General features: G+C 34.2%; 5 protein-coding genes across 8 annotated transcripts in view; 3 read left to right on the top strand and 2 right to left on the bottom strand.

The window, feature by feature from the left end:
• The window catches only part of LOC125866664 (glycine-rich RNA-binding protein 4, mitochondrial-like), a 469,856-nt gene that overhangs the window by 415,789 nt on the left and 26,584 nt on the right, over nucleotides 1-27,483 (bottom strand). The gene's annotated exons all lie outside the window — the stretch shown is intronic.
• LOC125866667 (late embryogenesis abundant protein 1-like) lies at nucleotides 8,644-12,487 on the bottom strand. 2 transcript variants are annotated; one of them, XM_049546979.1, is made up of 3 exons: nucleotides 12,399-12,487; nucleotides 11,860-11,994; nucleotides 8,644-8,867 (listed from the first exon to the last, which is right to left on the bottom strand). In XM_049546979.1, exons 1-3 carry the CDS (start codon nucleotides 12,444-12,446, stop codon nucleotides 8,784-8,786), a joined length of 267 nt encoding a protein of 88 aa, XP_049402936.1. In that variant the 5' UTR covers nucleotides 12,447-12,487; the 3' UTR covers nucleotides 8,644-8,783. The 2 variants fall into 2 exon arrangements, with proteins under 2 accessions (XP_049402936.1, XP_049402935.1); XM_049546978.1 differs by lacking the exon at nucleotides 8,644-8,867 and adding an exon at nucleotides 11,398-11,621.
• Nucleotides 13,225-13,692, top strand: LOC125869011 (probable metal-nicotianamine transporter YSL7). The gene has a single exon (XM_049549566.1). It carries the CDS (start codon nucleotides 13,225-13,227, stop codon nucleotides 13,690-13,692), a length of 468 nt encoding a protein of 155 aa, XP_049405523.1.
• Nucleotides 16,318-18,119, top strand: LOC125866663 (dihydrolipoyl dehydrogenase 2, chloroplastic-like). 2 transcript variants are annotated; one of them, XM_049546973.1, is made up of 7 exons: nucleotides 16,318-16,338; nucleotides 16,416-16,494; nucleotides 16,598-16,698; nucleotides 16,939-17,052; nucleotides 17,267-17,380; nucleotides 17,539-17,610; nucleotides 17,706-18,119. In XM_049546973.1, the coding sequence occupies exons 2-7, from the start codon at nucleotides 16,455-16,457 to the stop codon at nucleotides 17,739-17,741; spliced, it is 477 nt and encodes a 158-aa protein (XP_049402930.1). In that variant the 5' UTR covers nucleotides 16,318-16,338; nucleotides 16,416-16,454; the 3' UTR covers nucleotides 17,742-18,119. The 2 variants fall into 2 exon arrangements, with proteins under 2 accessions (XP_049402930.1, XP_049402929.1); XM_049546972.1 differs by having other exon boundaries at nucleotides 17,734-18,119.
• On the top strand, nucleotides 24,833-26,812 carry LOC125869012 (probable metal-nicotianamine transporter YSL7). The gene has a single exon (XM_049549568.1). It carries the CDS (start codon nucleotides 24,833-24,835, stop codon nucleotides 26,810-26,812), a length of 1,980 nt encoding a protein of 659 aa, XP_049405525.1.

Below are 27,483 nucleotides of genomic sequence, written 5' to 3' on the forward strand. Positions count from 1 at the left end.
TTTTTTTTATAGGCCCAAAAACAGGGGAAGCTTTGTCCAATTTTTTGTAAATTTTCATCAAGGCTTGCCTTTAGCATCCCACCATTTAACATTGGTCATGATCCTGAATTGAATTGTAACACAAGTGATGCAACTAATGAATGCATATCATCCATGGACACAAGAAGATCATTTGTGTGTAGTAATCTTAAGGAAATCATAAAAATATTTTATAATTGGATTAGATATTATGACAATGTGATTGTGCAGTTTAATAAATATTAGAATGGTTGGAGTGAATATTGTGTTTAATTTAGTTTGTAAGACTAAAGATAATGCTTTGGGATGATACTTGTTAAATATGGTGAAACTTTATTTTTAATAGGTATTTTTTATTTTTTTATGACGTATATATGTTAATTATAATAGTTGCTAAATGGCACAAATTGATTGTGGCTATACTTATTGTGGGAGTTCTACAAACTATCGTAACAATAAGTTGTGGGTATTACTATTCACTGACCTTTTTACTGCATTATAAAAATTAATGGTTTTCGTTTTTATTTTATTGTAATACAACTTAAAAATATGCATATGACTTTTATTAGCTGCAATTGTTCCAACGGATCTTGATAAATACCTTTTCATTGAGTCCATAATTGCACTATTCCACTTGGAAATTTAGGTTGTAGCCATTTGAACATATTTTTTTGTGACAATTTTTTTTTAACTAAATTGTAGGTTAAATAGAGACAATAATACGATTGTCACTAATTGTTTGAATTATTAGTGACAAAAATTACAGTCACAATTGAATATAAAATTTTGTTGCTAAAGTTTACTATGATTAACTACAAATTCTAGTTCGTCACCTATTGTCAATATATTTTTCTGACAAAGTTTTTCATATCTAAAATCTAACTAATTTTAGGACAAAAAATGATTTGTCACTAATGAATCAATATATATTTTCGTGACGAAAAAAATTTGTATCCAAAATTTATCTAGTTTTAGGACAAAAAATGATTTGTCACTAATATATCAATGTACTTTTTGCGACAAAAAAATTTTGTATACAAAATTTAACTAATTTTAGGACAAACATGATTTGTCACTGATGTGTCAATATATTTTTTGTGACAAAAAATTTTCGTATTCAAAATTTCCCTAAATTAGGGACAAAAAATGATTTGTCACTAATTGAGAATATCATTAATGACAAAATAATGTGTCACTGGTGACTTCAAATTCGTGGCTAATAGTACTCAACAAATGGCGCCAATTTACTTTTTGGTGGGAAACTCAATTGGACAAAACTTCGCCACGAATTTTTGTGTTTCGTCACTAATAATATAAGCCTCATGTATTTAACCACAAAATTTAATTTTTGTCACTAAAAGTGAATAATTAGTGACAAATTTCATGCCGTAGCTAAAAATTTCGTAGCTATATATCACATTTGTTGTAGTGAAAATTATAAAATTAAAACAAATCAAGGGGAACTTTTGCAAATAACCACTATAATAAACTTAATTATGCATCATAGCTATAGTTTGCATATACGGGTTGTAGCTATAGTTTAAGCTGCCTCATTTGTATAATTCACGGATTTGTATAATTCGCAGGTTTGTATAATTCGCGGGAACATTTGTATAGTTCAATTATTTTTGTATAAACTTGAAATAACGAATTTATACAATTACAAACATCAGAAGTGTAAACAACTATATAAAATTTTATTATACAAATTCCGAATTATGCAAAAGTTATACAAATTTTGAATTATACAAAAGTTATACAAATTATATTATACAAATTCCGAATTATACAAACATGCAAATTATACAAAATTAAAAAGTTGAGCCGCGTAATTATAGCTAAAAGTAGGTCACGAATTGTAATTAAGACAAACTATGGCTATGTTAAAGTATTAACTAGTATATGTTTGCTTATATGCGTAATTTTCCCATAAAACAATATATATTGGGTCCGTACTTGTCCGGACTTTTGTATCTAGTATAACTATATAAGTCAACCCTGAGTTTAATTCTTTCAAAAATATTATATTATGATCTTATCTCAATCTTAAAAAGTCAAAAAGCCATTTAATAAAATTTATTCCTTTTATGTCACTTAATTTTTACAATTGAGCTATATAAAAACTAGCTAAAGAGGAGAATTTGCTACAATTGAAAGAAATAAACAATATAATTAAGTTACAATTATATCATGACAAAAAACTTCTTCATTTTTCTCATAATTTCATGGTATATTACCAACGGTTATCAAGTCGTCCAAGCTTTTCACTATGTTTATATTGAGGTTCATATTGTTGATGCTCTTCCAAATAATGATATACCCTTAACGTTTCACTGTGCATCAAAAGACGACGATCTTGGATATCATCATCCTAAAGTGGGCGATGATTTTCATTTTTTTTTCCGCCCTCATCATGATATTTTCAGACATACCCTTTTTTTTTGTCATTTTTGGTAGGGTAACAAACAAGCAATGTTTGATGTTTATACTTATGAATTGAGTGTTAACTGCTCAAAAGATGAGAATCCTAATGACTATTGTTATTGGAAAATACAAGAAGATGGCTTTTATATGGGTCCTAGTCTTGACCAAGTAAGGAAATTGCATGATTGGAATTAGTAAGAAAAAAATATGTATGGACTTTATAAGAGTATAATAATGTGTATCCATATATTTGAATGAAAGTTGTTGGTTTTAATTTTTCTAAGTGTTCTCTTACTTTTTTATGTTTTTTCCCCTTAAGAGTACTAATATCTACCAAAGAGACTAGTGTTACGATGTTAAATCTGAACGAATTTAACTAGAAGTTTTATTTTTATGAGGTAGGTCTAATGTTACTCCTATTATTACATTACTAAAAATTGTCAAAAATTCGATCCAAAATCAGATCATTTTATTTTTATTTTTTGAGAAGGGAGTGGGGGTATCGACTGTTGTCTCTTTTGACGATCACAATGTCATCAACATAAAAACAAATAATGACCTTGTGATTTGGAGTGTCTTTAATGTAAAAACATTTGTCACATTCATTAATCTTGAATTCATTTGCCAACATAATTTGGTCAAACTTCGCATGTCATTATTTGGGCACTTATTTTTATGTTGATGACATTGTGATCGTCAAAAGAGACAACAATTTTTTTTTTTTATAACTTTCTCAAATACAGACATTGTTTTAGAGTCAATACCTTGTCATATGTCCTTTTCAGAAGGACCTTTCCATAACATTCAATTTGTTATAGAATTACCCATGATCATAGTCTCATCAGTCCAATAAGGTCAATATGACCCAAATGTTTGTTTGACAACACAAACATAACATATCACTTTTCACCAATGTTCATGTCTATAAAACAAAAAATTAATAGACATATCTTTTCATGAAAAATCACAATATTTTAAAGTGAAACTTTTTCATCAAAGAATACAATTCTTTTCAATGAGTAATATAATTTTGTGGTTTCATACTAGTCTTATCATATACTAGTAAAGAGAGACTCAATGACCACAATATCAAATATACTCCAAGAATATTGTGGGTCTAACATAATGCAAGATTGTCATTAAATTTCATATCTTGTACTTTCAAATTTAAATTAGATAGTAAGTCTAATTTTGTCTTTATCACAAGGAAAGAACCCCCCACATTTTAAATATGATCTCAAAAATATTTTTCAAGTATTTGAAATTATTTTTCACATATTTTTTCCCATGCTTACACATTGGCAACACGAAGCCTTCTTTTGGAGATTTAATCCGTATAAACACCCATTGCAGGCACAAAAACCACTAATTTTATGTCACTAGTGTTTTTGTTTTCCCTTTTTGTCACAACTAGACAAACCACTTAGTATTTATAATACTAACAATAAAGATTCAATCTTTATACAACTTTTTTCTAGTTTAACGATGAAGTTTTTATATTCTTCTAATCGTTAACCGAATGAACATTGAATTCTGATGAAGTTTTAATATTCTTCGAATCAGTTTCACATTCAGACAGAGTAGTAAACCAAAAAGGTTATAATCTCTAGAAACCTCAAATACAACACTGTTTCAAGCTAATGATGAAGATTTTATTTTTTTCAATCATTTAGCCTTAATATTCATATGCTATTAATAAACTAAGTCGGTTCACGAGTAATCTCAATCAAACTCATTGGATGACAATGAAAAGAGTTTTGGAGTATTTAAAACATACTTTAAAAAAAAAACTATTGTTTTGCATTATAACTAATATTCAACAGTATTGGAAGAATATAGTGATGCAAATTGAATCACCAGGTCAAATGAAGTAAAATCCACGAGTGGATATGTATTTACTCTTGGTGGAGGAGCAATCTCTTGGAAATCTTCCAAACATAGAAGTATCACTCACTCTACTATGAAATCTGAGTTTATCACTCTAGATAAGGCCGGTAAAGAAGTTGAATGACTCCAAAATTTCTTGAAAGATTTTTGACCCAAACCTTTTAGCTCCAGTATGCATACACAATAAGAGTTAATTTGCAATAGGTAGGGCATGGAGCATGATGTATAATGGAAAGTCTCGTCATATATGACGTAGACATAATATCGTTAGAGAACTACTCTCTAGTGAAATTATCATAATTGACTATGTAAAGTCAAAGGATAATGTGTCGGATCCACTTATAAAAGGCCTAACTAGAGAGGGAGTTGATAGATTATCAAAGGGAATGGTACTATGGCCGAGAACAAGTCATTGTGGCGGTAACTCTACCTAGAAGACTGGAGATCCCAAGATCTAGGTTCAAGGAGATCAAACAAAGTCATTGATGACGGTTCAACATTGTCAAAATATTTTTTATGGTCCATTCTCATGATAAGACAATGTTCAGTAACAAGGATAAAGGCATTAGGACTTTTTAATGATTTCTAAGTTTGATACAGGGTATATCAAATGGTGTATCTACGGGATAACACATTTAGAAATCACCTATGTAAGTGTGAAGTGTAAGCCGCTTCAAGGAGAATCCGGTAAGGCTAGTTCTCTACGCACTTATAAACCGAGACGTGTTCATGGCTGAAACGAATAAAACAATGAGAACCAAAAACAGTTCAAGGGTTGATTGTGTGACTTATGTTGTCTAGGTATACAACAAAGCTCGACGGTTCAAAGATATCAAATCTATGGATTGACCGAGTATATCCGATATATGTTCACTACGGAAAGTTCAAAGGGAAACCCACTTATCCAGAGGCAATCAATCCTTAATTACGAATCACACAGTTTTTCATGCATATGTTTTAACAATAGCCATTCCTTATTCATGTGGGGGATTGTTGGGTTTTAAAGGTGTGAACAGGAAATGAAGGGTTGTGACTCTCCTGAAGAGTTGTGACTATGCCGAAGGGTTGTGAACTTTATGAAAGGTTGTGTCCTTTCTAAAGGATTGTGACCGTTTGAAAGGTTATTCCTTTTCCAAAGTGTTGTCTTCTTTCTGAAAGTTGTCTTCTTTCCGAAAGATTGTCTTCTTTCCAAAGGGTTGTGACCTTTACCTTTTGTTGGCTATAAATAGAGAGGTTTTCTCTCATTTTTCTGTATCGAATTCTTCCCTTCTTTTGCATACATTTCTTACAAAACAAAATCGATCGATTGTGTCTGTGTGTGTGATTCGTTGCTGTCATTTTGAGTTCGTTGAAATTATCGAAGTTTGAGGTACCGCTACTTCTTTAATGGTTAATCCGTTTTATCTTGGGAGGAATTAATCTACAACCTCGGGTACTTGAGGGGATTAAATTTCTTAAGGACACACAGTGGATTCTGTGGACTTGGATAGTTCTTTGTGTTTTTCTTTTCATCTTTTATTATTTCTGGTTTGCTAGTCTGAATACAGGAGATAACATCGACTTCATGAGAGTGAGAAAGAAATTATTAGATATGAAAGTTGTAGTGATGGTCTCCATTTTTTCTAACAAAAAAAGTGGAGGACAGTGGTAATAGATCTAGAAAACAAAAATACAAGGAAGAAGTAGATTAAAAAATTTTGGTCAAAAATATTTTTACGTGTCAATTTCAAGTGTATTACACTCATTATAAATATCTACGATGTCAAAATGAACTATGTGAAAAACTTTAAGAGGCCAAAATTATAAATATATATGACTTCATCACACACACACACACATATATATATATATATATTTTTTTTTTTATGACAAGGGAAACCCGCAGCCGCTACCCTTTGGGTGCGCACAGGGTAAAACCCCTGCTCCTATGCAATAGCTCGCAAATCACATAGGCAAACCCCTTGTTTTCGCTGGCAAGAAGTTTCAAACTTGAGACCTCCAACATGGAAGTCCCAAGCTCAAACCACTGGGCCACCCCGAAGGGTATCACATATATATATATAAAGTGATGAGTAAGAAATTATTAAATATGAAAGTTGTAGTGATGGTCTCCATTTTTTCTGACAAAGAAGGTGGAGGACAGTGGTGACATATCTAGAAAAAAATACAAGGAAGAAGTAGACCAAAAAAATTTGGTCAAAAATATCATTAACGTATCAATTTCATGTATATTACACTCATTATGTCATGTCAGTGAAAATTATTTAAGTGATTCAAATTCAGAATGACAAAGATGTTCAATAAATACAAGGCTAGGTAAAGATGTCAAAATGAACTAGGGAAAATCACTTACGTGTACACTTTTAAAAAAATATTTATGATATTTGTCAACATTATTCTTTTAACCATATATAACAATTTGGCTGAATGACAGTATTGCTAAAAGTTGCGAATTTGCTAAGTTTAAAGGAACAAAATTGTTTTAAGTAAGTATTGCTAAAGTTGACAAAAATGATAATAAATTAAAAGTATACTTAAAAGTGGTAATTATTAAATAAAAGACCTTCACTTATGTAATTTTTCCAATGAACTATGTGAAAAACTTTTAGAGGCCAATATATATATAAATTTTTTATATATATACATACATCTAACTTACTTTCAACTCGATAATATCCGATCTAACTCACCTAATTGTCAGCACTAACTGATGGTTTTGTAATGTCTTACTCTTGTGAATTTGCTTTTAATTGTGAAATGATCATTTTGTCCTTTTTCTTAGCATTTTCATGCTTAATTGTGTAGCGGGAATGGTTGGTGTGGTCCTCAATGCGATCAGGTGTGTTTTTGGTGATTTTGATCCTTTTGAGTTGAAAATTCTTGGTATGGTTGACTTTTATCAATATTTTGAATTTCGAGTGTCGGATGGGAATTTCGTCAGTTTCATCGTGTCTAGGATGTCGAGTTTGAACTATTAAGGTGGTTGGTCAAGTTTTGAGGTCTTCAGTTGAGTTTTGGGTGAAAAGTTGAGTTTTAAACCTTAAAAATGGTCTGGGAGAGTAATTTTGTTATTTGACCTCTTTTAAGAAATCTGAAGATTTCATTGAGTCTGGAATGTCAAATATAGTGGGGTAGCATGTCCAATTTATTTTTATTGGACCCCGAACAATTTCCGAGGGTTATTCGGAGCCTTTTTCCATATGTTGAGCTGCTAATTTTTCAATTTCTGGTGCTGGTCATTTTGACCTTCGCAATCGCGATGTGGCTTCTTTGTGACCTTTACGATTGCGACTCATAGGCTTGCGTTCACGATGAACCTTCTCATTAGCCTTCGTGATCGCCATGGATCCTTGTCTGGAAGATAAAGCTCGACAAGGTGTACACAACAGGTTGTGCAACGACCTTGATTCTATCACATTATTTCATCATCTCATTGTATTGCATGGGCCAGCTTTGTTGTGTTGTGTAACTTTCTTATGTGTATCCTTTTGTGTTTACTTTATTTGCGTCGTTATTATATAAATTGGCAGCACTAATGTCAAAATGGGACTTTTTTGCGTGCAAGTAGAAACGTTTCATATTTTATTTCTGAAGTCTGATTAGTTTCTTATACTCAGTCAATCTAACCTATTGAGTACATGTGGATTGTACTCACCCCTACTTCTATTATCTTTTTTATTCATATCCTAGTTACTAGTTAGGGTGATCTTCGTAGCGGTTAATCGGATCTAGCGATCTCTTCTCACTCAAAGTAGTGGTGGGTTCCTACTTTCCGGATCGTCAGTGGTTTCCATCTATCACTTACAATCTTTAATTTCTTCATTGTAGAAATGTTTTAGATGCTCTTTATACTTATGCTACCAGGTTTTAGGAACTTCTTTGTTATTTTCATTTTTGTTCAGTTGTGGTCTGATTTCCCTTTGGAAGTCTCATAGTAATATTTCATTAGGCTTACACACCAATTTTGAAGTTCTTGGAGTGTATGCCATCATGACCTCGATTTTTGGATCGTGACAGGTTTAGATTGTGTGTTCATGCTATAGTATACTGCACTGTCATTTTTTTTTGTATTTCTGGAACACCTCTATTTTTAAAATTAAAATACACTTGTGTTTATATACACTGAAAAAATATATTTATTGAAAAAAGTTTTCAAATGTTAAGTAATGAACAAGAGGTAGGAAAAAAGATGAAATTCTAAACCAAATAAACATTCTCATAACATCTTTATTACATAACAATTTTAAAAATCACCTCTCTATAAGCATCATATATAGTCAAAAATGCTATTTGTGAGAGATCTTAAAACAAAAAAAATAAAATATCATAAGCTACTATTATTAATTTATTATTATTATCACTTGTGTCCAATATAGGCACAGGAAACTTTTATAATATTATGAATCTGTATATTAAAAGGTAATTAAAACTTGTGTTTAATTCCTTTTTATAATTTATTTCTTCTCTGATCCCATTCCAAGAGTGTTCTTCACACCATCAATTGCACCTTGAGCCATATGTATCATTTGCTCTCCTTTCTGACTCACAAAAAAACCAATCATATATTATGAGAATTAAATATTTGAAAATAAATTCAATTTATATACACTGACAACATATATTCTTATAATAATTCTAATATGTCATACCACATGTAATCTGCCTTTTTTAATGTTATAATAAATCGAATTTCTATTGACGATTGTTTGTAATTATGTTTTAGGTAACCTGATAGTAAAAATATATAACAAGATGTACATTATAGTGTAATTTTCNAAAAAAAAAAATCAAAATAAAATGCGTCATTTATTTAATTATTTTCTTAATCAAATATGTTATAAGTTATTATTATTGTTGTTATTATTATTATTTTAAATTATTTTATTTTTTTTTAAAAATAGTCAAATATATTTTAGTCAAATCGCAGGTCAACCGCATGTTAGCGGGCACTTCGAATGCTTAAGCCCTTCTCGAAGTGTAAATTGAACCCCGAACCCTCTTTGGTATTTTCAAATGATTTTTTCTGTTTAAATCTTTGAAAATTATAAGTTTTCTTAATTTCTTTAAAAAATTAAGTGGCGACTCTTTTCTAAGTATTTTCTCAAATTGTTTTATACTTAGAACATCTCAAATAGTGATTTTTCTAAAGGTTAGAAAAATTACGGCATAACAGAAGGTAGAAGACATTGGTGACATATCTAGAAACAAATACAAGGAAGAAGTAGACCAAAAATTATGATAAAAAATATCTTTAACTTGTCAATTTCATGTATATTACACTCATTATGACATGTCAATGAAAATTATTTTAAGTGATTCAAATTCAGAATGACAAAGATGTTCAATAAATACAAGGCTAGGTAAATACGTCAAAATGAACCATGTGAAAAACTTTAAGCTAGAGGCCAAAATTATAAATATCTACTACTTCATCACTTTATATATATACACATATATATCCAATCTAACTCACCCAATTGTCAGCACACTAATTGATGGTTTTGTAGTGTCTTATTCTTGTGAATTTACTTTTAATTGTGAAATGATCATTTGACCCTTTTCCTAAGCATTTTCATGCTTAATTGTGTTGCGGGAATGGTTGGTGTGGTCTTCGATGCGATCGGGTGTGTTTTAAGTGATTTTGATCCTTTTGAGTTGAGAATTTTTTATATGATTGACTTTGATCAACATTTTGAGTTTTGAGTGTCGGATGATAATTTTGTCAATTTCATCGCGTCCAGGACGTCTAGTTTGAACTAGTAATCAAGGTGGTTGATCAAGTTTTCGAGGTCTTAGGTTGAGTTTTGAGCGTTTGGGCGATAGTTGAGTTTTAAACCTTAAAAATGGTCTGGGAGGGTAATTTTGTCATTTGGCCTCTTTTAAGAAATCTGAGATTTCATCGAGTCCGGAATGTCAAATCTAGTGGGGTCATGTCCAATTTATTTTTATCGGACCCCGAACAATTTTGGAGGGTCTATTCGGAGCCTTTTTCCATGTGTTAGGCTGCTGATTTTTCAGTTTCTGGTGCTGGTCATTTTGACCTTCGCGATTGCGGCCCATAGGCTCGCGATCGCGATGTTGCTTCTCTGTGGCCTTCACGATCGCGATTCATAGGCTTGCGTTCGTGATGAACCTTCTCATTAGCCTTCGCGATCGCCATGGATCCATGTCTGGAAGCTAAAGCTCGACAAGGTGTACAAAACAGGTTGTGCAACGACCACGTGCCAACATTGTTGTGTTGTGTAACTTGCTTATGTATCCTTTTGTGTTTACTTTATTTGCATCATTATTATATAAATTGGCGACACCGATGTCGAAATGAGATTTTTCTGCATGCAGGTAGAAACGTTTCATATTTATTTCTTAAGTCTGATTAGCTTCTTAATTATACTCAGTCAATCTAACCTATTGAGTACATGATGTGGATTGTACTCACCCCTACTTCTATTATCTTGTTTTTTATGCAGCCTAGTTACTAGTTAGGGTGATCTTCGTAGCGGTTGATCGGATCTAGCGATTTCTTCTCACTCAGAGTAGTGGTGAGATCCTACTTTCCGGATCGACATTGGTCTCCATCTATCACTTACGATCTTTAATTTCTTCATTCTAGAAATGTATTAGATACTTTTTATACTTATGCTACCAGGTTTTAGGAACTTCTTTGTTATTTTCATTTCTTTTCAGTTGTGGTCTGATTTTCCTTTGGAAGTCTCATATGTAATATTTCATTTGGCTTATACACCAATTTTGAGGTTCTCGGAGTGTGTGTCATCATGACCTCGATTTTTGGATCGTGACATGTTTAGATTGTGTTTTTTTTTTTGTATGTCTGGAACACCTCTATTTTTAAAATCAAAATACACTTGTGTTTATAAACACTGGAAAAAAAAATATTGAAAAAAGTTTTCAAATGTTAAGTAATGAACAAGAGGTAGGAAAAAAGATGAAATTCTAAACCAAATAAACATTCTCATAACATCTTTATTACATAACAATTTTAAAAATCACCTCTCTATAAGCATCATATATAGTCAAAAATGCTATTTGTGAGAGATCTTAAAACAAAAAAAATAAAATATCATAAGCTACTATTATTAATTTATTATTATTATCACTTGTGTCCAATATAGGCACAGGAAACTTTTATAATATTATGAATCTGTATATTAAAAGGTAATTAAAACTTGTGTTTAATTCCTTTTTATAATTTATTTCTTCTCTGATCCCATTCCAAGAGTGTTCTTCACACCATCAATAGCACCTTGAGCCATATGTATCATTTGCTCTCCTTTCTGACTCACAAAAATACAAACATATATTATAAGAATTAAATATTTGAAAATAAATTTAATTTATATACACTGACAACATATGTAATCTGCTTTTTTTCATGTTATAATAAACTGAATTTCTAATGACGATATGCACATCATAGTTAAATTTTCAATTATATATTTAATATATTATCTTGTGTTATTCTTTTATATTCAAATCGATCGGACCTCATAATTTTGTAATAAGATAGATTACCTGCTGAAGAAATCCAGCATTGTGGTCATTGTTTTGTTGAGCAGACTCACTTGCTCTTTGGGTAGCATTTTCAGCCTTGTCAACGGCTGAATTTGCCACATTTTTGGCTGAATCTATCCATTGCTCAGTCTTGGCCTAAAGTCATAAATTAAAGTAGAGGCAGATTCAGAATTTGTAACAATATGTTTTATAATAATTTTAAATAAATATACAATATTTTTGGATATTTTGATGGATTTCTTGATGCATATATATATATATATAAGGTTAAGACAAAAGTTATTGAGTTCATGACATGAATCCACATGTTAAATTGTGGATTTGCCGTTGGATTTAGTGGTAAAAGCATAGTGTGTGATTTCTCAGTTAGACACACATCACAGGTTCAATCTTTATTGCAAACAAGAAATTTGATATTCAAGTGAAGAAAGGTATTTGTTCATTGAGTTTCAAATCATGCACCACTGTTCTCGATGATTTTTCAATTATATATATATATATATATATATATTAAAAAAAAGAGTAAAATTTTGTTTTACCTCGGCTTGGCCATGGGATTCACCAGCATTGAATTGAGCACTTGACATCTTAAATTTTTCTGATCTTTAAGAAATTATATGGTAGAAATTTTGTTTATTTTTTTTCTTTCAAATTTCTTTTCTAATATATTATAATAAGTAGAGGATCTATAAATAGAGAAGTTGTAAGTTTAGTTGATTGATAAAGCATAATTTGCTGCTTTTTACCCTCCTTCATATGGATATAATTTTTTTTAGCCTTCCATAAAGTATTTTTAATTTATCCATGCACTTTTATTTATTTTTTTAAAAATGTTATTTCTGTTATTTATAAAGTCACTCGTGTTGTATATATAATAATACATGTCAAATCAATTGTAACTATTTTGATTTTGTAAATTGACAAATAATTTGAAACAACTATTTATGGTAACGTGGACAACTAATATTGAATGGTAAAGAAAATATAAAAAATGGTTTAATTATTTTTCACATTTCATGTCAAATTAGAATTAACAAAAGCCGACTTCTAATAGAAAATCTTTAATTGTTTTACCATTCCATCTCAAATTGTGTTAACGGTATTTCTAAATATAGTTTCTAATTTAGTTTGTAATGAGAATAATTATTGTTTTTTTCCGACTCCATTTCAAATTAGACTAAACAAAAGCCGACTTCAATCGGGAAACGCTATTCCTAAACTTATATAAACAGCCGTGACACCCCCACCTACAATTATATTCACCAATTTTTCTACTTTTCACTTTCTTTGTTTGTTTGTTCGTTCGTTCAAATATAATTACTTACTTTGTTCGTTCGTTCAAATATAATTACTAACTAGTTAATAATGGTGACAAATACTGATCTAGAATTGGGAGTTGTAGCAGCAGGGGAATCATCAACAGAGAATGCATTCAAAGACGAATATGTTCCCCCCTGGTACAAACAAATTACGTTGAGGGCAATGTTCACTGGATTCGTCCTCAGTGTCGTTTTCAACTTCATTGTTTGCAAACTCAATCACACTACTGGTGTTATCCCTTCTCACAATGTTGCTGCTGGACTATTGGGATTCGCTGGAATCAAATCATGGACGGCTCTTACTCAGAAATTTGGAATGTTGAAACAGCCTTTTACTAGACAGGAGAATACCGTCATACAGACGTGTGTCGTTGCTTCTTCTGGCATTGCTTTTAGTAGTGGCACAGCAAGTTATCGAATTGATGATGAGCATACTAGACACAGCTTCTGGATTGATGGGAGATTTCAAGACTGGTTACTTAACCCTTACATCCCCGCGTTCCATGTTCTTTAGCCAACTCATTGGAACTGCAATGGGATGTGTCATAACCCCTCTAGTCTTCTGGATTTTTAACTCTGCCTATCGATTAGGTGATCCAGAAGGTTCATACCCTGCACCATATGCTCTCATGTATCGTGGAATCGCCCTACTTGGCGTCGAAGGTTTTGGAAGTCTACCCAAACATTGCCTCAACCTCTCTATTTGCTTCTTTGTCGCTGCTATTCTCATCAACCTAGTGACTCAACTGCTGAAGAAATTTGAGACCAAGTACAGAATTTATCGATTCATTCTGAGTCCAATGTGCATGGCCATTCCATTTTACCTTGGAGGCTACTTTGCCATTGACATGTGTGTTGGCTCATTGATCCTATTCGGTATGCAAATGTATAACAAGCAGAAGGCTAAAGATTTTGGACCTGCAATGGCTTCTGGTCTAATTTGTGGCGACTCATTGTGGGGAATTCCAGCATCTATTCTTGCTCTAGCTGGTGTCAAAGCTCCATTTTGCTTGAAACTTTAGTCACAGACCACTTTTAGCCCTTCCACTTAAGTCTAATTGGAGTCTTTTGATTGTCTTTAACAGTCCAAATTAGGTTATTTTAGCTCAGCATCTTATTTTAAGGTATCTGTATTTTGTTATTTAGTAAAGTTAAAACAAGTTCTGTTTCTATATACCCTTGTTCTTTTCAAATTTATAAACGTATTTTGCGTGTTTTAATAGCAATTTTGTTTCATTTCTATTGCACATCCAATGAAGTTGAACCTTTAATCTTCAACGTCTACTTAGTTGTACTTTTGTTCTCTGGATGTCTGTGAATATCTCACAATGTGAATGAAAATAAGGCGCAAATGGAGTCAAATACAAATACACCTGATCAGATAGCAGTACTAATAAAAGGCTCAAAGAACTTAAGATAGCTTCGAGTCTGCAGATATTCACACTATAAACACATACACCTGATCATACGAGACACTATACACACAGATTCACATAATAAATCACTCCAGAAGTTCAACTTACCTCACAGAGTGATCCAGATTTAAACTCTTGATTCATTCACAGCATCAGGGACAAGTCACAGGCACACAATATCACTGGACACTCACCACATCTCCATTTATTCACTACACACAGCCACCAACACTCACACGTATGCATCTTCACCTTCATCTGATTAATGACCAGCTAGTGTTTTTTCCTTTGTTTTTGCCAGTTAGACTGCTCCATCACTGTGGTATAACTAAGCAAAACACATCCAAATAAAGATAACCACACTGATCATGGTAGAAAATAGAACATGACGAGTTATAGTAATCAATAAAATGCAAGGCAAAGAGAGTGAGTAAACAGTAAAATTGGTTTCCATACTTGATGAAATCATTAAATACTAGTTCAGCATGATGTTCAAAGATCAAAAGAAAATATATTGCCTTTCGGATACTTAGCCATAGAGAGCTGAAGAGTGCAAAAGTCAATATGCATGCCAGATATCCTAGGCTAATATATAAATGCGACTATTATCATCCGTTGAAATAAGTCAGTCACTAATGCTTGTGTTGGGATAAATTGCCTACATTACAACACCTCTTGTGTTCTCTATATTCTTGTTGTTTTCGAATTTTAGACGTATTCTGCATGTTTTAATAACAATTTTGTTTCATTTCTATTGCACAACAAACGAACTTGAACCTTTAATCTGCAACATATACTTCAGTGTACTTTGTTCCCTGTGTCTATGAAATATCTCACAATGTGAATTAAAAAAAGCGCAAATGGAGAAAAGTACAAATATATATGTTTAGTCCAAGACTACTAATTATGAATGACAAATCTATGGACAAAGAATTTTGAATTTTGTTTGCGATAAAGAGAAATATCAATTGTTTAGTGTGGCCGAATCACTAGAAAAAATATGTCTTAGAATTTTGATGACGACACTGAAGCGTACATTAAGCGAGAAAAAGAGATCAACACGTTATGGCCTCGCTTCAAAGCTTAAGCGCGCTTTGACAACACCAGATGAGGAAAAGTTGAACTTCTCTATGGACTTGGGCAATCATCCTCTCATAAGCTAGCTTTTGAGGTTAAGTTGGACTCAAGATCCATTTCTTTACGATTATACTTCATAAATCCTAAAGAACATGAAATGGAATTGTGATCTTTTTNTGACGACACTGAAGCGTACATTAAGCGAGGCAAAGAGATCAACACGTTATGGCCTCGCTTCAAAGCTTAAGCGCGCTTTGACAACACCAGATGAGGAAAAGTTGAACTTCTATATGGACTTGGGCAATCATCCTCTCATAAGCTAGCTTTTGAGGTTGAGTTAGACTCAAGATCCATTTCTTTATGATTATACTTCATAAATCCTAAAGAACATGAAATGAAATTGTGATCTTTTTATTAATTTGCAGGTTTGTGAAAAAAAATCAAGTGAGTGACCTCTGTTTTCTTTTTTTAGGTTGATGCAGCTCTAATTGCAACTGGTAGAGCTCCCTTCACGAATGGTTTAGGCCTGGAGAATGTATGTCTTCGCATAAAAATATACAATAGTCTTCATCTATACCAGGATTTTGTGCATTTTAATAGTCAACTTTTGCAGATTAGCGTGTTCTGTTGATGAGCGTATGCGAATTGTTGATGCTAATGGAAAATAGGTTAGTTGGAACTACACTATTGTCGATATGTTTTCACATGTCTGTTAATGTTATTCTAATAATACTTTTACCTCTAGGTACCTCACCTTTATTGCATTGGTGATGCAAATGGTAAAATGATGCTTGCTCATGCAGCCAGTGCTGAGGGAATATCTGGTGTGTGTTACATTATGTCACGGATATCTTCTATACAGTCAACCATTTTCCTTTAAAATCGCTATCATGTTACAACTCAGTATGACCTTTTCTTATGAAATAGTTGTCGAACAAGTCTCGGGAAGAGACCACGTGCTTAACCATTTGAGCATTCCAGCTGCTTGTTTTACTCATCCTGAAATCAGCATGTTTGGGTTGACAGAGGTGAAAACTGAATTTCTTTCTGGACTGCTTTGTGATGAGAAACCACTTAGATTTTGCGGTCTCCTTGTTGATAATGCTCTTATTATGTTCAAGTTTCTTCGCGAACTTGTTAATAATTGGAGGAGGATATTGAATACTTCAACATACTCACAAATCATTCTTTCCATGGTTGATGGGATTAACTAGGTGGCAAACTTCTTTTACGTAGTTTTTTCTTAAACTGGCTTCCACATTTTGCAGCCACAAGCTCGAGAGAAAGCTGAAAAAGAGGGGCTTGAGATAAGCATTGCAAAAACAAGCTTTAAGGCAAACACAAAGGCACTGGCAGAAAATGAAGGGGAAGGACTTGCAAAGGTTCTACTCGTCTATTACCTCTTGAATAGTGTTTTCATTTCATCGGAAACCATAATGGTTGAGATTCATGTGTTCCTCGAATGTTGAGTTCCTATAGCAAGATATTTGGTTATAATCCGACTTGCGGACCCTTTCGTCAATAATCTGACACATTCAAAATTGTGTTTTGGATTGAGATATCCTAACTTGTTTACTGCTTCTTTGATATATATAGTTGATATACAGACCAGACAATGGGGAAATTCTTGGAGTTCATATCTTTGGTATGCATGCTGCTGACCTCATTCATGAAGCGTCCATCGCCATAGCATTGGGAACGTCCATTCAGGTTATCCATTATGCGACGCTATTTATCTCAAGATTATGTTATTTTTCCCTCTTTTGGGTTGGGACTTGGGAGCTTCAGTTTTGACCTCCTTCAATCTCTCGATAAACAAGTTGAACTTTTCTCTTTTCTAATTATATTTTTGTTATGATATCTTGCAGGATATAAAGTTTGCAGTGCACGCACATCCAACATTGTCTGAAGTCCTTGATGAACTGTTCAAATCTGCTAAGGTAAGCCTTTGTGTGACGTTATAGGATAGACTAGGCGAAAAAGTAAATCACTTTAATAGTAAACTTGTTAATTTTACAACATTTTCTCTGACTAGCTAAAGGAATTGGAAAAAATTCAACCAGGTAACTAGTCACGACCATCACCCACTTAGTGAATCAGTTGCTGTCTGAAATTCTCAAGCCTAATGTGTTTGAGGGAGCTACTGCACCACCAGTCTCGCTAGAGGATCATCTTCAACTAAGCATTGAGATGTAACAAGGATAGATTTGGATGACTTGCTACATATCAATTAAGTTGCAAATCAGGTTTTCATGAGAAATTGATACATTGATTCCAGGGTATTTTACTGAGGCCTTGGAGTGTCGGTGTGAAGTGAAAATCGACATTCTTAAGTAGTGCTCCTGGAAGCCTTTTCAAATGTTGTAAGAAGATGAATGTTTTGTTGTAATTGCAGAACAGAAGAGGCTCATAGGCTCTGCCTCTATTTGGTTTATGCTTTGTATTGATACTGTAAGGCTGGGCACCGGAACGGGTTGTACCAGTACCGTTCCGGTTCGTTCCGGTCCGGTAGTATTCGGGACGGGATGGGATACGCTGAACCGGTACACGGAACGGAACAATATCATGATTTGGTACCGGTATACCGGTACCGGTTCATCCCGGTTCATTCCGGTTCCGATCCGGTACCGGTCCGGTCCCGGTAAATCATTTTTAATTAAAATAAAAAATAATATTTTTGTCATTATTTACTTTTATTAGCATTTCTTTTTTGTTTATTTAATTTTTTAAAATTACAAACTTAAGTTATTTAACTTACAAGTTATAAGTATAACTTAATAGCTTAATAACTTATAAACTTCAAAAGATTCAAATCTTTAAAACTTATAACATAACTACATAAGCTCAAAAGCTTTAAAAAAAAAAACTTTATTAAACTTAACTTACAAACTTATATACGTAAAAATTTAAAAAAATATCTTTAAAATAAACTTAAGTAAAATTATTATAAATTTTAAAACTCAAATACTATAAACTAATATAACTTAGAAAAATAAAAAAAAAACATTCGTATTTTCGTAATTCAAAATAACTCAAAAAAAATAATTATTTTTTGAAATAGCTATATGTGCCGTCCCGTTTATCCCATCCCGTTCCGTTCTGGTTCTATCCCGGTATATAGTGGGAGGGGACGGAACTGAGCCTCCATACCGGTAGTTCCGGTTTATCCCGGTACCGGTCAACAACCCGGTCAAACCGTCCCATTCCGGTCCGGTCGTCCCATTCCGGTCCGGTGCCCAGCCTTATTTGATAGTTCGTGTGTAATTTGCTAGTGCAGAGTCCAATGAAACGTTTAGTATAGTAACCATCAAATGCTTGTAAATTCCGACTCTGATTTTTCTTTTTCCATATTTTATGACAAGGGACACTTGAATCAAGTGAAACCAAGTAGTACCAATGCAATAAATTTTATATGGAATCTATAAAATCATAAAAGATCAAGAGCAGTCATTGAACCAATTATGAGAACAGTTTTCTGCGTTCGGAACGGAGAAAAACATCATGTTCGGTTGGTTATAAGCTTTGGTAAACATTTTTTCTAAAAAAAACTTCATTAAAAATGAGAAAATGACTTCCCAAGTGAAAGTAGGAAAAAACAAGTTCCACGGTCCCAAGTCAAGTGATCGAAATTAAATGAACCATAAAGATAAGATGCAACTCCATCTATGTAATATCCGGCAATTTGAATTAGCTATAAAGAGGCTTAGAATTGGAAATTTTCATTTTTGGAAAGAATTTTAAAGTTCTGGAAATTTGGTTTAGTATGGGAAAAAGGTGAGTTTTTGGCCAACTTTGAACAGTTATAACTCCTGGCTCAGGATGATTGAGGTGTAGTTCTAAATACGTTTGCGAAGCTCGTGGAACGATCTTTCCAACGCCGCCAAGTTTGCTCGATTCCGAGTTTGTATGAGTGAGTTGTGCCCGTTGGAAGTTGGGCAGTTGGCAGGGAAATTCGTCCGGAAATTTTAAGGGCATTTTGGTCTTTTCCCTAATCAATTCTTTTGGTTATATTTAAGTGTTGGACTGATTTTTAGATCAGTTTGTCCCATTTTAAAAGAGTGAAAGTAAGGGTTTGAGAGTGAAGAGGAGAAGAAGAGAAGAAAGAGGAGATCAAGCAAGATTTCGTCTAAGATCGTCGTGGATATCGTCGAGGGTGATCCCTACTAGGTATGTGAGTTCATAGTGTGGGTTTGGTCCTTTTCCCCACACGCCAAACTCGTTTTATTTTCAAGAAAAGATTGTTGTGTTGTTGAAGTTCTTGTTGATTTGGGACATGATTTGGTTGTGTTTTTGAGTTGAATCTCTTGTATGTTGAGGGATTTTATGATCCTTAGTGTTTGGGATTGAAACTTTGAAGTTAGGGTAATTTAGAGTTGGGAAAAAGAGGGAGAAAAGTCGGGTTTTCTGGGGAAGGGGCTGGCGCGTCGCGCCTGCCAGCGCGCCCCAAAGGGGACTCTGAAGTCCAGCCCTTGGGGCAGTGCGCCTAGCAGAGCGCCAGCAGGTCCCTTCTGAGCTTCAAGGGCTGGCGCTCCACGCCTTGCAGAGCGCCAAGGACGCCAAGTTTCCCCTTTCATTTCACCCTTTCTCATTCATGTTCCTTGGTATTGTACCTATGTTCCTTAGTTGTTTCCAACACTCCAAAGTACGTCCAAACGTCAAGAACTCGTCCATAACATGTGATCAAACACCTTGAATCCAAAATTCCAATTCAAGGAGAGTTAGTTTCCAAGTTGTTGACACCCAATTTTGACCGACCTTTAACCCCTTTTGGGAATGCTATTCGATTTAATACCTATTTTAAAATATATTTCGAGTTTAGAGTTTTAGTCAATTTTGTCTTAAAATTACATATTTTAGTATGCACGATTTTTAAATTATTGTAATTATCATCAAATTATTTTATTAAATTATATTTATCGATAGATAAACTCAAAATAATTACTTTATTTAAATATTTTAAAATCTTAGATGTGTTTAATTATATAAAAATATTTCAACATGTGTAGTATTTTATTAATTGAATGGCATTTTCCTTAAATTTCCGGGAAAATGCATAAGTACCCCCCCAGCCTATACCCGAAATTCCAGAGACACACCTAACCTTTACTAAGGTCCTATTACCCCCACGAACTTAATTTATCTATAATATTCTACCCCTTTTCGGCCTACGTGGCACTATCCTTGAAAAATTGGTCAACATGCGCTAGGCCCACAAGATAGTGCCACGTAGGCCAAATAGGGGTAGAATATTACATATAAAATAAGTTCAGGGGGGTAATAGGACCTTAGTAAAGGTTAGGTGTGTCTTTGGGATTTCGGACATAGGCTGGGGGGTACTTATGCATTTTCCCTAAATTTCCTTTAAATCTTTTAAATGTTGGCCTATATTATTCTAATTCCTTTCACATCTAGCCTAATCAATTCCAATTGTATTTCAATAATAACCACACTTTCATTTCAATTCTAGCCTTATATTTCAGCTCTAGCCATTTTGATTACAAATTTCAAATTTCAAGTGATTCAATCTCATCCATCCATTCTAATCATCCATCAGAGTTAATCTTGATCATTGGTTTCAATTAAATCAAGGGTCCAAATTCATCCCTCCCATTTTATCCACTAAGAATCCAAAGCCCAAAAGAGTTGTTAGGTCGTGCACCAAAACCCGTTTTGAGAAAAACGGGGCGCGACACAAGTCAAGCAAATTTAAGAAGTAAGTTCAAGCAAGTCTCTAAAGCTTTTCAAGAGTCTTTATTGAATGTTTTAACTTCATTTTAAGGCTCAACTTTCAAGTCGAGTAAAGAGTATAGAGTTCAAGCCGAGTGAAGAGTCTCAAGTTTCAAGTTAAGTCAAGAGCATAAAGTCGAGTCCATTTCTCAAAAGTTATTAGGGAACTATATATTTCCCAAAGAAGTTTCTAAATGTTTTTACATTTGAGTAAGAAAGGAACATCAATTCCAAAAGAGCCTTTGGGCTAGATTTGAGCAATTATCTCAAACTAAAGAAAGATGTGTTTAAAACACTTATGAGCTAAAGTATATTTTTGGAAGTAGTCTTGAGCACCGAGTTGGGGACACAAGTTCATATTAACTCAACTCTCCATAAGAACCATGCGGCCAACATGGGATTTTATCGGGTCATACTTTTTAGATGATCACGAAAGTTAAGCTAGTGGATCCACTTAGTAAAGATAGCTTCCTATATCACGGCCAGGTATAGGATGGTCCTTGGGCAATGTGAGGTAAAACATTGTATCACCACTAGGGCTCATAGTGGTAATTGTCGGTTAAAGAATCTCCCACAAAAGTTATATTACTTTATATAAGTAAAGTTGAGTTTGTTATTGTTTTATCATTAACGAGCTAAGTGGTTATACTGTTTTACAAGCTTTATATATTGCATGTGTCTTATTGTTTTATATATTTTGAGTTCAGTTATTCATGAGTCGTACAGAGCCACGGTAAGTGTTCGCTTGTATTCTTTTCAAGCTTAAGTGGTGGTTTAGATTTCCAGCTCGCATACTCGTACATTCAATGTACTGATACCAGTTGACCTGCATCTTATAATGATACAGACACAGGTACCCAGGATCAGCATCCAGCACGTCGTTGATCCAGCTGAGCACTCCAGAGTTAGTGGTGAGCCTCCTTGCATTCCGGAGGACTCAATTATTTTGTGTTCTTAGTTTTGTTTTATTAGGGTGTTGCGGGGCCTGTCCCAACATCCATCTCAGTATTTTAGAGGCTTCATAGACAGTCAGTCAGTTAGTTTTGAGTCTTTCATCTATGTATATATGTAAATATCCTATTTTGAGATTCAAGTTGCCTTTGTGGCCATATTTTATAAGTTAAGTTGTTTTGTAACCTTACATTTGCATTGAGTTATTCTGTTAGGTTAGGTTTCTGTTGAGTTAAGAAAGCCAGGCCAAGGTTTCGCTTGGGGCCATAAATGGTCTCCGGGTGCCGGTCCCGCCCAAGGTGTAGGCTCGGGGCGTGACAATCTATTTAGAGTATGTTAAAAATCTCGTCAATACAATCCACGGTACACAAAGCAACAAAATACAAAATAATAGTTGAATGTAAAAAAACTAGAGTCTATAGTCAGGTCCCAAGTTAGAGTCGAGGTCAAGTCCACATTTGAAAGTCGGGTCATGTATTAGGAGTCAGGTTTCGATTTGAAAGTTGGATCTCAGGCCGGGTAGTGGATTCGGATCTCACGTTAAGAGTTAGGATCGGGTTCTGATTTGAAAGTTGGGTCCTGAATCAAGAGTCGGGGTCGGATGTTAGAGTCGGGTCACGCATTGGGTGTTGGGGTCGAGTCTCAATTCAAAATTTGGATCTCAGATCTGATGGTGTAGTTGGGTTTCGGTTCGAAATCGAATCTCAGGTCAGATGTCGAGGTGGGATCCAGTTCAGAAGTCGGATTCTGGGTCCCGATTCGAGTGTCGTATTCCAATTCAGGTGTTAGATCTCAAATTGGGTATTAGATCCCAATTTGGGGTCGAATGACAGGATCATAGTCGAGGTTGAAGTCGGGTCCAAAGTTGAATGCCGAGATCAAATCGTCCGTCTCTCGTCTAGGTTTGTATGTTGGGGTCAAGTCCCAGTTTGAATGTCAGAGGTTTCGGTTGGGAGTTAGGGTGAGGTCTTGAGTCGGGTCTCGGGGTGGAATTCCATATTGTTCGTCGGGGTCGTGTCCCGGTTTAGGTGTTGAGGTTGACATTGAATCTTAAGTCGAGAGTTGGGATCATTTTCTGGATGGGGTGTTGGGGTCAGATCTCGAATTTGTCGTCGGGTTCGTGTCTTTGTTCGGGTACCGGGTTCAAATCTTGGATCGGTTATCAAAATTGGTTTCCAGGTCTAAAACTATTTTCCTAAAAAGTATTTTCTACTGTCTAGCGTAAAATGAAAGATGTTTTCTGGAAAATGTTTTTTATTAACCAACCAAACACTAAAAAAAAAAAAAATTCAAAAATATTTTCCACTTACCAATCAAACATGAGAATTTAGCCTATATTGATTGGCTTTTCATTTTTACTTATAAGCCAAAAGTCATAAGTTAGAATTTCTAACTTGTTGCTTATTTTTAGCGTTTTAGTTTAAAACTAAGTGCTTATAAGCACTCTTTAAACTTATCAAAATACTCGTGTTCAAAAATTATTTTAGCTTAGAAGCACTTAAAATAAGCTAATTCAAATTTACAAGGATAAAACATAATTAATTTTAACTATTTTGATTTTGTAAATTGACAAATAATTTAATACAATTATTTATAGTAATGTCAACTAATATTAAATGGAAGGACTAGTGTGAGAGAAAAAATATAAAAAAAGGTTTAATTGTATTTGTAACCGTCAAAAGTACTACTCCCTCTGTCCCAATTTATGTGACACATTTCGGATATCGAGATTCAAACATGTATATCTTTGACCGTAAATTTTTCCTATATTTTTTAAATAGTTTGTATTATCAATTATTGAGACTCATAGTACTTTTTGTGTAGTTTACAAATATATAAATTTCATTTTAAAAAATTTGAAAATTTCATGAGCAAATTCTCGGTCAAACTTAAACTGTTTGACTCTCGAAAAGCGAAATGTGCACATAAATTGGGACAGAGGGAGTATATATATATTCTACAAAAAGACCTTGATTAATTTAGGAAAATAGTTTATTTTGGTAAGTTATTCTTACAGTTTCCCATTAGGAAACCGTAATTGTAATCCCATTCCATTCAAATTGAGTGGGATGAGGAAAAGTACTCTTATTTTCCCATTTCATGTCAAATTAGACTAAACAAAAACCATCTAAAGTGGTTTAATTATTGTTATTCCCATTCCATCTCAAATCAGGAAACGTTATTTCTAAATTTATAGTTTGTAATGATAATAATTATGGTAAGAATTTAAGCTTTAAAACACTTAAAATAAGCTAATTCAAATTTACAAGGATAAAATTTACTTAATTGTAACTTTTTTTCCGACTCCATTTCAAATTAGACTAAACAAAAGCCTACTTCAATCAGGAAACGCTATTTCTAAACCTGTATAAATAGATGTGACATCCAACCTAAAATTATTCTCACCAAATTTTTACTTTTCACTTTCTCTCTTTCTTTGTTTGTTTGTTCGTTCGTTCAAATATAATTACTTACTAGTTAATAATGGTGACAAATACTGATCTAGAATTGGGAGTTGTAGCAGCAGGGGAATCATCAACAGAGAATGCATTCAAAGACGAATATGTTCCCCCCTGGCACAAACAAATTACGTTGAGGGCAATGTTCACTGGATTCATCCTCAGTGTCCTTTTCAACTTCATTGTTTGCAAACTCAATCTCACTACTGGTGTTATCCCTTCTCTCAATGTTGCTGCTGGACTTTTGGGATTCGCTGGAATCAAATCATGGACGGCTCTTACTCAGAAATTTGGAATGTTGAAACAGCCTTTTACTAGACAGGAGAATACCGTCATACAGACGTGTGTCGTTGCTTCTTCTGGCATTGCTTTTAGCAGTGGCACAGCAAGTTATATGTTGGGAATGAGTCCATACATAGCATCTCAGGCTGATGCAGGAAATTTACCAATTAATACTAAGAATCTTGCTATTACTTGGATGCTTCCTTATCTTCTTGTTGTTAGCTTTGCTGGTTTATTCTCAATTGTTGCATTAAGAAAGATGATGATAATGAAGTACAAGTTGACGTATCCAAGTGGAACCGCCACTGCATACCTGATCAACTGTTTCCACACTCCTAAAGGAGCAGAGCTCGCCAAGAAACAAGTTGGTTCCTTGTTCAAATCGTTTGGGTTCAGTTTTATATTTGGGGCTGTTCAGTGGATATTTGCACGTGCTGAAGGCTGCGGATTTGCTAGCTTGCATACATTTGGTTCCCAAGCATATGCCAAAAGGTTATATTTTGATTTCTCATCCACCTATGTTGGAGTTGGTATGCTTTGCCCCTACATGGTCAACATATCATTGCTAACGGGTGCTATAGTCTCTTGGGCTTTCATGTGGCCAATGATTGAAGCAAAGAAAGGCGACTGGTACTCAGCCCATTTATCTGCAACGAGTCTTCATGGTATCCAAGGATACAGGGTATTTATCGCAATTGCCATGATGCTTGGTGATGGTCTTTTCCATTTTGCCTACATGTTGGTGGTCACAATCTCAAGTTTCACAAAGAGGAAGAGTAGTACCCAGCAAGATTGTTCAGAAGAAGACGATGAAGATGAAAAGATACGAAACGAATACTTCTTGAGAGATCAGATTCCCAACTGGGCAGCCGCTGGGGGATACGCTGGTATTGCAGTCGTATCTATCATTGTGGTACCCATGATCTTCCACTCGCTCAAATGGTATCATGTTTTGGTTGCCTATTTAATTGCACCTATTTTGGCCTTCTGCAATTCTTATGGAGCCGGCCTCACTGATTGGTCCCTCGCCTCAAATTACGGAAAAATTGCAATTCTTACATTTAGTTATTGGGTTGGTTTGGAGAATGGTGGAGTGATTGCTGGACTTGCTTCATGTGGTTTGGTGATGAGCATACTAGACACAGCTTCTGGCTTGATGGGAGATTTCAAGACTGGTTACTTAACCCTTACATCCCCGCGTTCCATGTTCTTTAGCCAACTCATTGGAACTGCAATGGGATGTGTCATAACCCCTCTAGTCTTCTGGATTTTCAACTCTGCCTATCGATTAGGTGAGCCAGAAGGTTCATACCCTGCACCATATGCTCTCATGTATCGTGGAATCGCCCTACTTGGCGTCGAAGGTTTTGGAAGTCTACCCAAACATTGCCTCAACCTCTCTATTTGCTTCTTTGTCGCTGCTATTCTCATCAACCTAGTGACTCAACTGCTGCAGAAATTTGAGACCAAGTATAGAATTTATCGATTCATTCCGAGTCCAATGTGCATGGCCATACCATTTTACCTTGGAGGCTACTTTGCCATTGACATGTGTGTTGGCTCATTGATCCTATTCGGTATGCAAATGTATAACAAGCAGAAGGCTAAAGATTTTGGACCTGCAGTGGCTTCTGGTCTAATTTGCGGCGACTCATTGTGGGGAATTCCAGCATCTATTCTTGCTCTAGCTGGTGTCAAAGCTCCATTTTGCTTGAAACTTTAGTCACAGATCACTTTTAGCCCTTCCACTTAAGTCTAATTAGTCTTTTGATTGTTTTTAACAGTCCAAATTAGGTTATTTTAGCTCAGCATCTTATTTTAAGGTATCTGTATTTTGTTATTTAGTAAAGTTAAAACAAGTTATGTTTCTATATACCCTTGTTCTTTTCAAATTTATAGACGTATTTTGCGTGTTTTAATAGCAATTTTGTTTCATTTCTATTGTACTTTTAATCTTCAACATATACTAAGTTGTACTTTTGCTCTCTGGGTGTCTATGAATATCTCACAATGTGAATGAAAATAAGGCGCAAATGGAGTCAGTCAAATACAAATATATATGTTGTCTCTGTTGGGATTTGAATGTGAGATTTCATGGTGCTCAGTTCACTTTATCGATCACTAAGCCACACCCTTGGTTGCTACTCGTCTTTCACCTCTTTTTTGCTGTCATTTTCATGTAGATGGACAATTTATGATTTGCTTCCTACATCTGTTGCTCCCTTTCTTTTTGCATCGCATGACTAGCAAAATGCTGCACGCTCTTTGATGAACTATTCAAATCTGCTCAAGTAAGCCTTTCATTCTCAATAATTGATATCACCGATATGACAAACTAGGCGATGAAGTAAAAATCAGACTTTAATTGTGAACTTACTAATTTACAACCTATTA

This window comes from Solanum stenotomum, chromosome 6, assembly GCF_019186545.1.
Source record: "Solanum stenotomum isolate F172 chromosome 6, ASM1918654v1, whole genome shotgun sequence".
NCBI classification, from domain to species: domain Eukaryota; kingdom Viridiplantae; phylum Streptophyta; class Magnoliopsida; order Solanales; family Solanaceae; genus Solanum; species Solanum stenotomum.